Genomic DNA, 12772 nt, shown 5'->3' with positions numbered 1-12772 from the left:
TGTTTAGTGGGAAACGTGACCTCTGGGCTGCCGGCTTGGGGGACTCGGGGCGCCTCTGATTCCCCGGCGTGGGCAGGACCCGCTCAGTCTCCTCCCAGTATCCCTATCTGAATTCCGCTCTGTATTATAAGCCAGGTCCAAAGCGCCTGCCTTGAGGGGCCGACTCCAGCCGTTCAAACGCTCGGAGCACACAGCTTGGACCCCAACTTAGACACTCGGTGCGGACTTGGACTTGCCACCGTCCGTCAGCCAGAAGAGGATGCCTCGTCCTGTGGCTGCTCCAACTCCTTGAATACCTCCAGAGCCCCAGTGCTCACCATCGGGGGTTATACCTTTTCCCAAACTTCCACCCCCCACCCCAAAAGGCTTGGGCTTATCACACACTGTTCTAAGTCCACCAGGTTGGGAGATTCTGCCAGGACAGACTTGCTTCATAAGCCTTCTCAGAGCACAGCTCAACCCTGGCATTCACTTACTCATTCAACAAATATTTGTTGAGCGTCTAAGCGCTAGACTAACAGCAATGAAAAAAAAAAGTCCCTACCCTTGTGGAAGTTATGTTCCAGCGAAAGAGGCACAGAATGAATTCACTTCATCTTCTAACAACTATCTTAGAACTGTTATTTTGGGATCACAACCCTGTAAGAAGTGAAAAATCCAAGTAAATTTTTAATGGATTACTTTGACTTTATACCACCAATCTAAAGACAAAATAATTGCAAACAAAATCTTGAACTTTACTTAGTAGGCTTGTTATTTGGTAGTATAATGGGATAATAATTTTGAAATTGAGCAAGTGACTAAACATACTGACGTAGTTGGCAGCCAAGATTCTTACTGTGGGAATATGGAATGTGGAATGGGGAAAGGAAAGAAAAAACCTTATGAATGATTTAAATTGGAGGTGTGATTTTTAAAAGATTTAAAACATAAAATTATAGCTACCCTGTTTCTCCGAAAATAAGACTTAGCCGGACCAGCAGCTCTACTGCGGCTTTTGGAACAAAAATTAATAGAAGACCCGGTTTTATATAAGACCTGGTCTTATAGTAAAATAAAACCGGGTCTTCTATTAATTTCTGCTCCAAAAGACACATTCGAGCTGATGGTACGGCTAGGTCTTATTTTCAGGAAAACAGGGTAGCTCTAACCTCTTAAAGGGCCTACCTAGAAGTAATAACATCCTAGTAAAAGAACACAGCCAGTGTCTAGAAACTGATTTCAAGGTAACAGTCCCCAGTAAAAGGAACGAGGGCCTATTGGGAGAAACGGCCCATTCCCAGGCTGGAGCAGAGAAAGTGCAAGATGAGCCTGGAATAATTTGTGCCAGAAAGTAAGTGAAGAAAGGTGGGGACTTATCGGAAGGACACAGAAGGGGTTTCCACTGGCCAAAATCAGGGGGAAAATGAGACTGAGAGGGCCATGAGGGAGCCTTCTGATCTGCCAGAAATGTTCTGTTTACCTAGGTGGTGTTCACATACAAACATCCAGCACGATGCACACTTAAGATCTGTGCATTCTATGTAAATTACACCTCAATAAAACATTTTAAGAAGGATAATCACAGTGAGGCATGTAACCAATTGAACTAAAGAACAAAATGAGACCAGACGGACACGAAAAATTGTAAATAAGTAATGGAGAAAACACCTTATTTGTAGAATGCCAACTAATAAATGTAGAAAGAATGAAATTTAAAACATCAACATTTTTGTAAGCCTTATAATTGACTCGGGCAAACCGGGCATTAAAATTGTTGGTGAAAATTTGATGGGGAACAGGATATTTATACAGATGACTTTTTAATTACAAAGAAAAAAAAGTATCTTTACCTTGCAGAAATCTGACAGACATTACATTCACCAAGTTGTCAGTGTTATGTCACTACCATTGGGGGCAAATTGACACCAAATGCCTCTTGATGTGATGTACTGAGGACACACCTTATGTAGTATTTCTAACCTGAATCCAGTCATAAGAGCCCAAATTGAGGACATTCTACAAAGCAGCCTGCCCTCAAACATGTCATGAAAGACAAACAAAGGATGAGGACCTACTAAAAACTGAAGGAGACCAAAGAGAAATGACAACTAAATGCAATGAGTATTCCCACACACATCTTAAAGCAGAGAAGAAAATGCTATAAAGGACGTTATTGGGAGAACTGGCAAATTTGAATACGGACTCTGTATTAGAAAACATATATTGTATTGATGTTAACATCTCTGAATTAAATCAGTTTGGGGGAATGGGATATTCTCTTGTAGTAAACTGGTTACTAATTAATCAAATATTACCTTTAAAAAAGTTTCTGTAAAAAACCTCTCTAGACTCTGTTATCCTGATGACCGTGCAGCCCCTCACACCAACTGGATCAGAATCTCTAGGGGTCAAGCCCAGGCTTAAGTACGTGCTAAGGCTCCCCTGGCAGTTCCAGTATTGAAGCCAAGGCTGAGAACCACTGCCCTATGTATGGCTTCTACCCATTGTTGTCATTCTAAACTCCAGGACCAACAATGGATTCTCTCCACTTTTCCTTCCTGGAACACTTTGAAATACTGAAGACACCCTCATGGGCCTTTCCTTCCCCTTTCATCCTCTCTCTTCAGGGTGCAATCTAATTCCTCTAGGCACTGTGCTGGTCTCTGAATTATGGTGAAATAAGCTCAACATTCCATTCCCAGGGCACACGTACTCCAAGAGACGAAACATCCCCCAAATCCACCCACATAAAATGGATAAATGGCAATATATTCATAGAATGGAATGCTACACAGTAATGAAAACTACAGCTACACGAAAATTGATTCATCTCACAGTGTTAAGTTAAAGAAGCCAGACATAAAAAAAATACCTATGAATCAATTTATATAATGTTCAAACGCAGGCAAAATGCAGTCAGAATGGTAGCTAGCTGTGGGAAGAAAGGAAGGAGCAGTGATTAGGAGGCCTGGAAGGCGGCTTTGGAGCGCCTGCCATGCTCAATGTTTTGACTAAATGCTTTTTCAGACGTTTGCTTTGTGTTAACTTACTGAGCTATGAATTTGCCTTGGATGTTTTCCTGTATGTGTGACATACCTCACTTTAAAAAATGTTTACAATATGATCCCGAGGTCCAGGACAAAGGCCATGAAAATTCTTTATAACCATAGAAGTCTCCATATCCAGGGAGATGGGTGCTGTATCCAACCCTTTCACTCCTCTCTCAACTCTGGAACCAAACAGCCTGGATTCAGTCCCAGGGCTGCCTGCCCCTTACTAGCTGTGTGACCTTAGGGAATCGTGCTTGTTTCCTCCACTACAAAATGAGCGTGAGGGCTGAAGGGGTTAAGAAACATGAATAGTTAGAACACAGCCTGGAAGGCAGCAAGCACTCAATAAAGTAGCTGCGGCTGCTCCTCTTACTCTCTGGCCTCAGGGTCTCTGTTCATGTTAAGGGAGAAGCTGGGGTCTTTTCAAGAGGAGAAGCTTCTAGAAGGTTTCCTTTTCATGGAGCAGTCAAGTGAGGGGAGATGCAGACTTCGGTCAGATGTCCAGTCTGGCTCTCACCAAGATCTCAGGGGAAGCTGGGGAAGAACAATTAGACGGAACGGTGTTTCACCACTAAAAAAGGTTTTTATTAAAAACAAATTCTAATAAAATCAGGCCTGGTCTTACACCCCACCTCTGGGTAGAGGCCCCTAGGAGGGGGTCAGTTGGGGGAACAGGGAACGGTGGGCACTGAAATAACAGAGCAGGCTGACGTCGTCATCAGTCTCAGCTGCTGCCTCCTCTAAAAAAGGGCCAGAAAGAAGAGCTCATCAATGCCCTTTGAAGGAGACACCATCTTTCCAACCAGGAAGGACCACTGTGGCACTGGACCCTAGCCATGCTGCACTGCGGGATTCAGGTCTCAGCTGACTCAGCAGAGGCCACCCAGGGTCACTCAGCCTGGGCGATGGCGTAAGAGAGCAGCCACAGAAGCAGGGGCCCCAGGAAGAGGACAGCGAACCAGACGGCAAAGCTGGCCAGGATGAACCTCTGGGCGCGGGCCGCCCAGTGAATGGCCTCCTCCAATCGGCCTGCCTTGCGCCGCTCTTCCGCCTGTGGGGGCAGGGGTCGTGTTAAGCTTCTTCCCCGTTCTGTCCCCAAGTGCCTGCTGCCCCACTCTAACCCTCCACCTCATCCTGTCTTAAAGCCACACACCCAAATCCTCGACCTCCCGCTCCACGTGCTATTCATCAAGCCTCCTCTGCCAAGTGAGTTGTCCTCTCTGCTCTGCCTACTTTTCAGGGCGGCCACTGTTAGCTCCTAAGATGACACATGGAAAAGAACTCTTCAATCCTGTTATTCCCTGTCCTCTTCTACTCATCCCAGATTCATTCCAAACTTGGAATTCTTGGCAAGAAACAGTGAGCTATCGTGGAGTATTTTACTCATGTCCAAACAACAGCTCAATCTGCCCAGAGGCCTCATCTTCATTACTGAGGATTCTTTTTATGATTTTGTCCGAATGAAACCCAGAAATTCGTACGATGATAGGAACAGCTCAATCGGTGAACTACAACTAGTGTTGAGAAAATTGTTAGCCTGTAGTCTTTCAAAAGGTACATCGTGCTGTTTCTGCTGGGTTTTGAAGCGATGCAGCCCTCTGTAGCGTCTCCTGGACTCCCACAGGCTGCTCTCATCATGGTCAGATGCCTCCAGTCTTGCCCCTTCCCGCTCCTGCTCCACGTCGGCCGTGAGAGGGGATATTACTGAAATACACGTCTGACCGTGTCACTCTCCTCTGCAAAAACCCGTGAGTGGCTGGCTCCCCAGTCCTTTCCAGATGAATCTGAACTCCGAAGCACAGCACAGGGGGGCCCTCGGGAATCTGGGTCCCCTGACTTCCTCTCTATTCCTCACTGGTCCAGTCGTGTCGGATTCACCATCCAGGCCTTTGTACACGCCGCTCACTTCCCTTGGAATACCCTGTAGCCCTAACCCATTCATCCTTTAAGGTTCTTTTCCTGTGGCCTCCCAGGATGCCTTCGCTGTCACCTCCTCTCCTGTTGCACAGATGGAATCACACGCACAGACCCTCTCTGGCTCCCAGGATACCCTGAGCTTCCTCTCCCAGTTCTGATGAGCTGCAGTCCATTAGTGAGTATCCATTTGTACAGCAACCTTCCATCAGACTGCAGGCCACAGGATGGCAGGACCGTGTCCTGCTCCTACTCCTGGCGCCAGGCCCAGTGCCAGGCCTGACAGATGCCAAGTAACTGCCTGCCTTCCCACCCCACCCCACCCCGGCTGCCACAGGAACTGCATTCCTCACCTTGATGGCAAACACGAGGGCCACGACTCCCAAGCAGGAGCAGCCACAGATAACGCTGGTGGCCGCCAAGCAGCGGAGGTGGCGCCAGCAGCAGTGGGTGGGGGCCGCAGGAGCTGCTTCCGTGGTGCTCACCAGGATCTCGCCTGCCTTCTCCTCGTCCTCCATCACCTGTGGGCGACAGTCACAGTACTTTTAAGCCCAACAACTGCCCATGGCCTGGCTGGCTCAGACGCCACCCCTCTGATCACGTCCTTGTGGCCACGCCCAACCCTCAGGAATGCCGCCTTATTATAAGGGGAATTCCTCAAGTGACTCAGACAGACCAAGAGAGGAAATCTTAGGTCCTCAGCTTAAGGTTCAGGGTCTCCAAAGGCAGGCCAGTATGAGCACAGCGTTCCCTGTATTACTCGCTCTTTTGACACACAGGGAGCAGCACAATGACAGGTGTTGAGAAGCAGGAGAAACAGAATCGCAACGGCTGCTGGGCATGAGACTGTCCCAGCCCGATTGTAAGCTGCGGGTCACAGGGCCCTACACTTCCCTGCAACTCCTCCGACTGGCCCTGACACCAAGGAGGGACAGAGGATGCACCCTAGGCCCTATACCCTACTTCAAGCAAAGCAGCCACTGCATGTGCAAATAAGTCTGGGGATGGGAGAAAGGAGGGAAAAGTACCCACCTACGCTATCCGTATAGTGCGGAAACTGACCATCGGAGCCCTCACCTCCCCAAACTGGGGCCTTCTTTGCTAGGCTGATTCCCTGCCACCTCCTCTTGCCATCTCAACCCACGCCACACAACGTAATCAGATGAGCCCCGAGTCTGAATGACCTCATCACCGACACAGAAACCCGCATAATGACACACTCCTTCACCATTTCTCAGCTCCCCATTTTTCAGGTTCTCTGAGCTCTGGCACCAAACTACCTCTCCACTGTATCTCCAACCATTCCTATATCCTAGACAAAATGAAACCATTTGCAGTTCTCTGAACACAAGTAACAAAGTATAGAAAGGGTGAAAGAGAAGCAGCTAGATAAGCCAAGAATGACATGTGCCACAGAGCTCCAGAAGCGTGTATAAGGGAAGAACCCAGATCAGGTAAACACAGACGGGCATTGGGGGAGAGGGTCCACGGAGCTGAGGTTGAGAAAATGGAGACACGAACAGGGGCACTTACCTGGCTCTACGCCTTGAGGGACTGGGAGTTTCGGCTTCTGCTCAGGTGTGATTTGGCGTGGGTAGAGATGGAGCTGACTCAGGGCTCCAAGCCCAGCCCAGGGGTGGGGCTGGGGGGCCAGCACCACCTGAAGAGCCCCAGCTCAGATGCAGGCGTGGCTGACTCAAACCAGTTTGGCTAGATGGAGGAAAGCAAGGAGGGGAAAAGGATGGGAGCAACTGAAGGTGGCAAGGCCTGCCTTCTGGAAAAGGAGTGAACGCACCTAAAAGATAAAGCAGGGAAAAGTCTAAGGCATTGGAGAGCTGAGGGAGTGTCGGGAACAACGGAAACAGAGAAGTCTGAGTCTGAGGGACTGAAACTAAAACTTCAGCGAAAGACACCCTAACCAGATCAGATTCGCCAAATCTCTTTTCTTGGGTGGAGATTTCTACCTCAAAGGTATATAATACGATGTTAGAGATGAGGTACGAGGGTCTTGGCAAGAGCAAGAGAGAGAGAAAAATGATGCCCAAGTTCCCACCCAACCCTCCACCAGACCAGAAAATCAGAAGCCTCCTTACACGGATGCTCATACAGAAACTAAGTTTATTATTTTTTCTTCTTTAAAAAAAAAAAAAAAAAAAAAAAAAAAAAGAAAAGAAACTCATTGTAGAGAAGCCCCTCTCCCTTCCCCTAAGGGTGGGGGGCTGTGAAAGACAGCTGGGGAATCAAGTACAAGGGGGTGGGGACAGAGACATCTTGCCACCCTTAACACTGCCCAGCCATGTGGGGTGGAAGGGAAGGGGGATGTGAAGTGCCCCGTTTCCATGACAACCAGTTGCCTACCCCCTACTTTGGTGGAAAGAAGGGAGAAGCCCTATCTCCCCGGAGGCTTTCCCCCTCCAAAGACTTCAAGTAGTGGTTAGCAGAGTCGGCCTGGTCACGCACGGAAGGAGGGGCCATGGCGGAAAGCCCGGGCAAGGGGCGGCCCACTCACGTCTTGGCCTTGCGGCCTCTGTGACTACCAGTGGGGCCGGCCAGGGGGGGCGGGGCACTGCTGCGAAGGACGCGCTGGTCCCCTTGGGTGGTGGTCGCCCCAGGCCGGTGGGGGCCAGGCCGGCGGCGTGGGGTCCCGTCCCCTTCCTCCTCACCCGAGGCGTCAGCCTCAGACTCCTCTACTGACCCCTCAGGCCCCGAGGGGCTGGGGGGCTGCAGGCGGCCCCGCTTTGCTGGCCCAGGACCCCTGCCAACTGGGACCCCCGCCCGCTTGCGAGGCACCTTCTCAGTCTCTAGCGGGGGGACTAGAGACCCTGGACGCAGCCGGGTCGAGCGCAGTTTGGGAGCCAATGAAACCAGGGGAGGTGTCAATTCTAGGCTACCTGGCCCGCCATCTGCTAAGTCCAGGTCATCCTGGATGACGGCCACTACCATAGGCCCTTCGCCCTTCCGGCCCCGTAGCCCCTCCGCTTCCAGGCGTAGGCGTGCAAGGCGGGTGAGGGGGCGGCTCCCATCCTCATCAGAGGAGCTGCCCTCACTCTCCCCCTGGCCCTGGGGCTGCCGCCGCCTCCCCAGGCCACAGCTCTCGAGGACAGAGGAGATGTCACGGTCCGCGGCAGGCAGCGGGCTGGGCCGAGGCGACGGTGGGTTCTTGGGAGGTCGGCCCCGCTTCCGCTTGGGTGGGGATGTTGAAATGGTGAGAGTGGTGACAGTGTTGGCGACAGGAGCAGTGGGACAGGCGAGGAGTGGTAGGGGCGATGGCAGCAGGAGTGGCTGTGTCCGGCTCTCTAAGTTGCCGTCCCCTGGAGAGGAGGAAATGGTCCCAGGAATGGGCAGATCTCGGGCCTTAGGGGGCCGCCCACGCCTCCGCTTCTCCACAGGTGAGAGGATGATGGACTCGGGTCTATGAACTGGCTGGGGTCCGAGAGGCGGGTGCCCAGGACTAAGTGGGGCTCCCAGAACAGGCTCGGCGACAAGAAGGGTCTCCACCTCGGGGGCTGGGTCAGCCCCGTTGTTGTGTCCCTTGGAGGATGACGAAGGTGCCTCATCCACCCCTTGCCCAACATCTGCGGGAGACCTGTTCTTCTTGGGGGGCCTCCCCCTCCGACGTTTCACAGCAGGAGGAGTGAGGGCAGGCAGCGCCCCTTCTCCATTCTCCGGGCTGCCCTCTCCAGGCACCGCCAGCTCAATGTGACGGCGAGCGACGAAGGCGTGCTGGGTCGGCGAGGGCAGTGTGGAGGGGGGAGCAGCTTCACAGAGCCCAGTGCAGGGAGGTGAGGAATCCGGCCCCGATGCGCTGTGGGCAGCCGGGCTTCCTGGGCAGGCCCCAGGCTCGGAGCCCCCGGGCCCCAGGGTGCTGGCCGGCCCCCGCTGCTGGCGCCGCCGCCGCACCAGCTCCTTTTCCTCCACCACAGTCACGAGCCGTCCTGGCAGCTTGCGAAGCACTTTGGGGCCTGGAGGCTGCCCCGGCCGCCCAGCCCCCTGACCCCGAATCTCTACGTCGGCACTGGTTCGCCGCCGAGGGGGCCGGGCCAGCAAAGGACCCTCAGGTGAGGAGCTGGCTGAGGACGAGGTTGATGGAGCTGTGACCTCAGCGGGAACGAGATCCTGCGGCTTCTCTGGGCTGGAGGTGGGGGTCTGAGTTTCCAAAAGCTCTTCTGTGTCCTTGTCGGCCTCAGACGGCTCGTCAGGGGCAGCTGAGGGTGGGAGCTCCAGGCCACTGTTCTCCCTCAGCTGTGCGGGCAACTCCTCCCCAGCGGGCAGCACTGTGAGAATGGTGCCCTCGGCAGGCTCCAGAAGCTCCTGCTCCGGACCACTGGGGAAGCTGCCCGCCTCCAGGATCGGGCTGGGGGCCGAAGACGCCAGAGAAAGGCTCTTCTCTGACGCAGGCAGGATCTCGACAGCCACTGGCAACAGATCCTTAGGGGGCACGAGGGTAAGCGAGGAAGCCTCGGAGCTGGGCTCAGCCAGCTCCAGGGACTCGGCAGATGCCAACGCTTGGGCACACAGCTGCGCCTCAGGCCCCAAGGCCAAGGGCAGGTTGGTGACTCCAGGGGAGGTGGGCATGGAAGGGAGACCAAGCAGGAGAGGGGAGGTGGGAGTTAGGAGAGAGGTCTGGGCTGGAGGTGGGGTGTGAGCTGGTGGGGGTGTGCAGGCAGGAGGTGGTGTGCAGGCAGAGGAACACGAGGGGGGCATCTGTGGAGGAAGGGGGGGAGCAGGCAAGACATGGACAGGAAGCATGGACACTGGGTTTGGGGCTGAAATGGGGGTGGGGGCAGGAATCGGGACAGGTGTCACAGCAGGAGCGGAGACCGGGGTGGGTCGCGGCCTCCCTGCCAGCCTGGGAACGCGCTCCCTGGCAGGACTGCAGCGGGGGGGCGTGGAGGTGCTGCGGGCATGATGGGTGGACGCCACGGGAGTGTGGTTTGCCCCTTGAGTCTCAGCCCGGGCTCCCCGGAGACGCTCACTGACGCGCGTCCCTGGCCTTTCAGGGGCCTTGGCCTTCTTACTGCGCCGGTGGCTGCTGCCCCCAGGCCCACAAGAAACTTCATCTCCAGCCCCCGGCCCCCCTTCCTCCTCTTGGGGCAGGCGGAACACCTCCTCCTTGGCTTGGTCCAGGTCCTTGCGGGCAGCCTCCACCTGCTCCTAGCGACAAGAGCCCACGGGCGGTCAGACAGGCAAGCGGGGCACTGAGCGGCAGAGAGCAGCAGCTTCCCACCTCCGTCCCCACCCCCACAACCACTCACCTCTGCCTGCTTGAGCTCCTCTCGGCTCACCTCCTCCAGTGAGGCTTCCAGGAATTTCATGGCATAGCGCTCAATGGGGGTCAACTGTGGGAGGAGCAGTGATGAACCCAGTACCCAGGGCCCGTCCCCCACGCCTTTCTGCCCCCGTGTCCAGACACAGGCAGTACAGAGGGTAAGGCCGAAAGCTGCTGGGTCCAACACTGACCTGTTCCACCAGGGCGGCGATTTCCTGCTCTGCCCGGGACATCTCCTCGTCTTCGGCCACAGGCCGACCTGCTTCCTCGCCCTCACCAGCAGGAAACCCTTCATTCTCATTGAATTCCGCGAGCTCAGCTACCTGTTCGGCCTTGGCCTGGGTGGCTGCACGGATGTCCTCTTCATCCTCCGCCCGACACAGAGCCTGCGACAGTGGAAGGAGAAAACCCAGGACAATTCACCTTTACATCCTGTGATTTGATACCGGCAAAAACTTGAGGCCAAGTTTATACCAAACCCAAAAAACAAAAACAAAAAAACAGCACCGGGCTGGGAGTCCCAAACCCTGGGTCCCAGGCCTGGATCTGTCCTTGTCTTTTTTCATGGACAGTTCAATTTTTCTTTTTAGCTAGACAAATTCTCACCCTTCAGTTGTTTTCCTTTCTGTAAATGAACCAAATGCTTGGTGGAGAAGACAAATCAGCTAATTTTTAAGCAGCAGTTTCGTCATCTGTAAAATGAGGTCACAGAGCCTTTCCTGCCGACACTGACACGTTTTCTGTCTTTAAACATACTATATGTTTATAATTTATGAAGTGTTATAAGGGTGATATAAGGACTGAACTAAACTGGTTCTTCACTCTACACAGGTGATTCTGGAATAAATCAAGTATTGTCTTGGTCATATTCCAGATTAAAAAAAAAAAAAGTTTACACAAACTAGGTTTATGACAGAACTCAACTCTCTTCTGGGCCCCCAAAGTTACCAAAGCAACGCAGCGGTCCCCAGGGGATGGAATGGACTTGCCCAGGGCCCCACCAGGGACAAAACAGCGAACTGTTGTAGAGACCTCTCACTCCTCTGCTCGAGTCAACCTTAGACCTTCTTAAAAAGCGGGAAGTTTTAAATACAACAAATCCCTAAGTCTTTTTTGCACTGAGATGCCTCATGACAACAGACTGGCCCCAGTTACTCTTCCCCTTGTTGTGCGGGGAGCTGACACCTGAGTCACGGAGGTGCCTGCAGGGTCCGCAGTGGGGGAACAGGACCTGGTGGGAAAAGCGTCTCCACAACACTCGACACCTGGGCTTCCTAAACATCTGTCTATTTCTGAAGAGCTTTGAAAAAACACAAAAATACAAATGCCCAGACCTCACCTCCAAAAATGATCTGGTAGATTTTGAGATGGGGCCCAGGATTCAAATCTTTATTTTTTTTTAAGGAAGGCACAGCTCACAGTGGCCCATGTGGGGATGGAACCAGCAACCCTGATGTTACCAGCACCATGCGCTAACCAACTAAGCTATTCGGCCACCCCTCAAATCTTTATAAAAGCCTTCCAGGTGATTCCATTATGCATCAATGTTTGGAAAACAAGGATTCTATACCATGTCCAAAGCACGTAACCCACTATGCCATTTAACCCTCAGTCAACTTCTTTCTCATTAGCATTCAATACAGTGGAAAGTAAGGCTCAGCAGACCAAACAGACTGGCTTAACAAACACAACCATTAAAAAGCACTGTTGGGGCTGGCCCGGTGGCTCAGGCTGTTGGAGCTCCACGCTCCTAACTCCGAAGGCTGCCGGTTCGATTCCCATATGGGCCAGTAGGCTCTCAACCACAAGGTTGCCAGTTTGACTCCCAAAAGGGATGGTGGGTTGCGCCCCCTGCAACTAAGATTGAACACGGCACCTTGAGCTGAGCTGTCGCTGAGCTCCCGGATGGCTCAGTTGGTTGGAGTGTGTCCTCTCAACCACAAGGTTGCCGGTTCGACTTGCGCAAGGGATGGTGGGCTGCGCCCCCTGCACCTACCAACGGCAACTGGGCCTGGAACTGAGCTGCGCCCTCCACAACTAAGACTGAAAGGACAACAACTTGAAGCTGAACGGCACCCTCCACAGCTAAGATTGAAAGGACAACAACTTGACTTGGGAAAAAGGCCTGGAAGTACACACTGTTCCCCAATAAAGTCCTGTTCCCCTTCCCCAATAAAATCTTTAAGAAAAATAAAAAAAAAATAAAAAGCACTGTTGGAACTCAAGTCTAGAACTAAAGACTTCAAATCCTGTCTTTTTCCTATGAAGCCACGTGAACCAAGAAGCAATCCACCCGTAACTACCTAAGGCCAACTGTAGCCTAGGAAGCAGCAAAAACGGTTCTTTCCTCCTGGACAAGCTCAGTGGACTGAGCAACAACAACACACTGTACCAGTCGACCCCACTCTTTGGTCACCTGCTCCAGGATGTGGGTCTGCTTGCTGGCCACAGTCTCTTCGTCCTCTTCAGGGGCCGAGGACACAGACGAGCCAGACGGCTCTTCCAGGGGCATATCAAACAGCTCTCGGATGGTCTGCTTTGGAGAGAACAGAGGGAG

At 52.7% G+C, this 12772-nt stretch overlaps 2 protein-coding genes across 10 annotated transcripts in view; both read right to left on the bottom strand.

Annotated features, from left to right (window-relative positions):
- Nucleotides 1–3595: 3595 nt before the first annotated feature.
- TMEM265 (transmembrane protein 265) lies at nt 3596–6992 on the bottom strand. The gene is made up of 3 exons (XM_019717248.3): nt 6480–6992; nt 5300–5467; nt 3596–4083 (listed from the first exon to the last, which is right to left on the bottom strand). The coding sequence occupies exons 2-3, from the start codon at nt 5462–5464 to the stop codon at nt 3922–3924; spliced, it is 327 nt and encodes a 108-aa protein (XP_019572807.2). The 5' UTR covers nt 5465–5467; nt 6480–6992; the 3' UTR covers nt 3596–3921.
- A 140-nt stretch (nt 6993–7132) lies between these two features.
- SRCAP (Snf2 related CREBBP activator protein) overlaps nt 7133–12772 on the bottom strand; it is a 35855-nt gene continuing 30215 nt past the window's right edge. For 7 of the 9 annotated variants that reach the window (XM_019717230.3, XM_074322998.2, XM_074323000.2 and 4 more), the window contains exons 31-34: nt 12632–12751; nt 10407–10601; nt 10202–10285; nt 7133–10100 (exon numbers count right to left, since the gene is read on the bottom strand). In XM_019717230.3, coding sequence (XP_019572789.2) covers nt 7452–10100; nt 10202–10285; nt 10407–10601; nt 12632–12751 — 3048 coding nt within the window. In that variant the 3' untranslated portion in view covers nt 7133–7451. The remainder of the gene's footprint in view (nt 10101–10201; nt 10286–10406; nt 10602–12631; nt 12752–12772) is intronic. The other 2 variants (XM_074322999.2, XM_074323001.2) reach the window with 2 other exon arrangements.

The sequence above is a fragment of the Rhinolophus sinicus genome, chromosome 10, assembly GCF_057876585.1.
Source record: "Rhinolophus sinicus isolate RSI-liver-muscle chromosome 10, RSI-T2T, whole genome shotgun sequence".
In the NCBI taxonomy this organism is placed as follows: domain Eukaryota; kingdom Metazoa; phylum Chordata; class Mammalia; order Chiroptera; family Rhinolophidae; genus Rhinolophus; species Rhinolophus sinicus.
The sequence above is the reverse complement of the archived record's forward strand: the minus strand, read 5'-3'. Positions and strand labels throughout refer to the sequence as shown.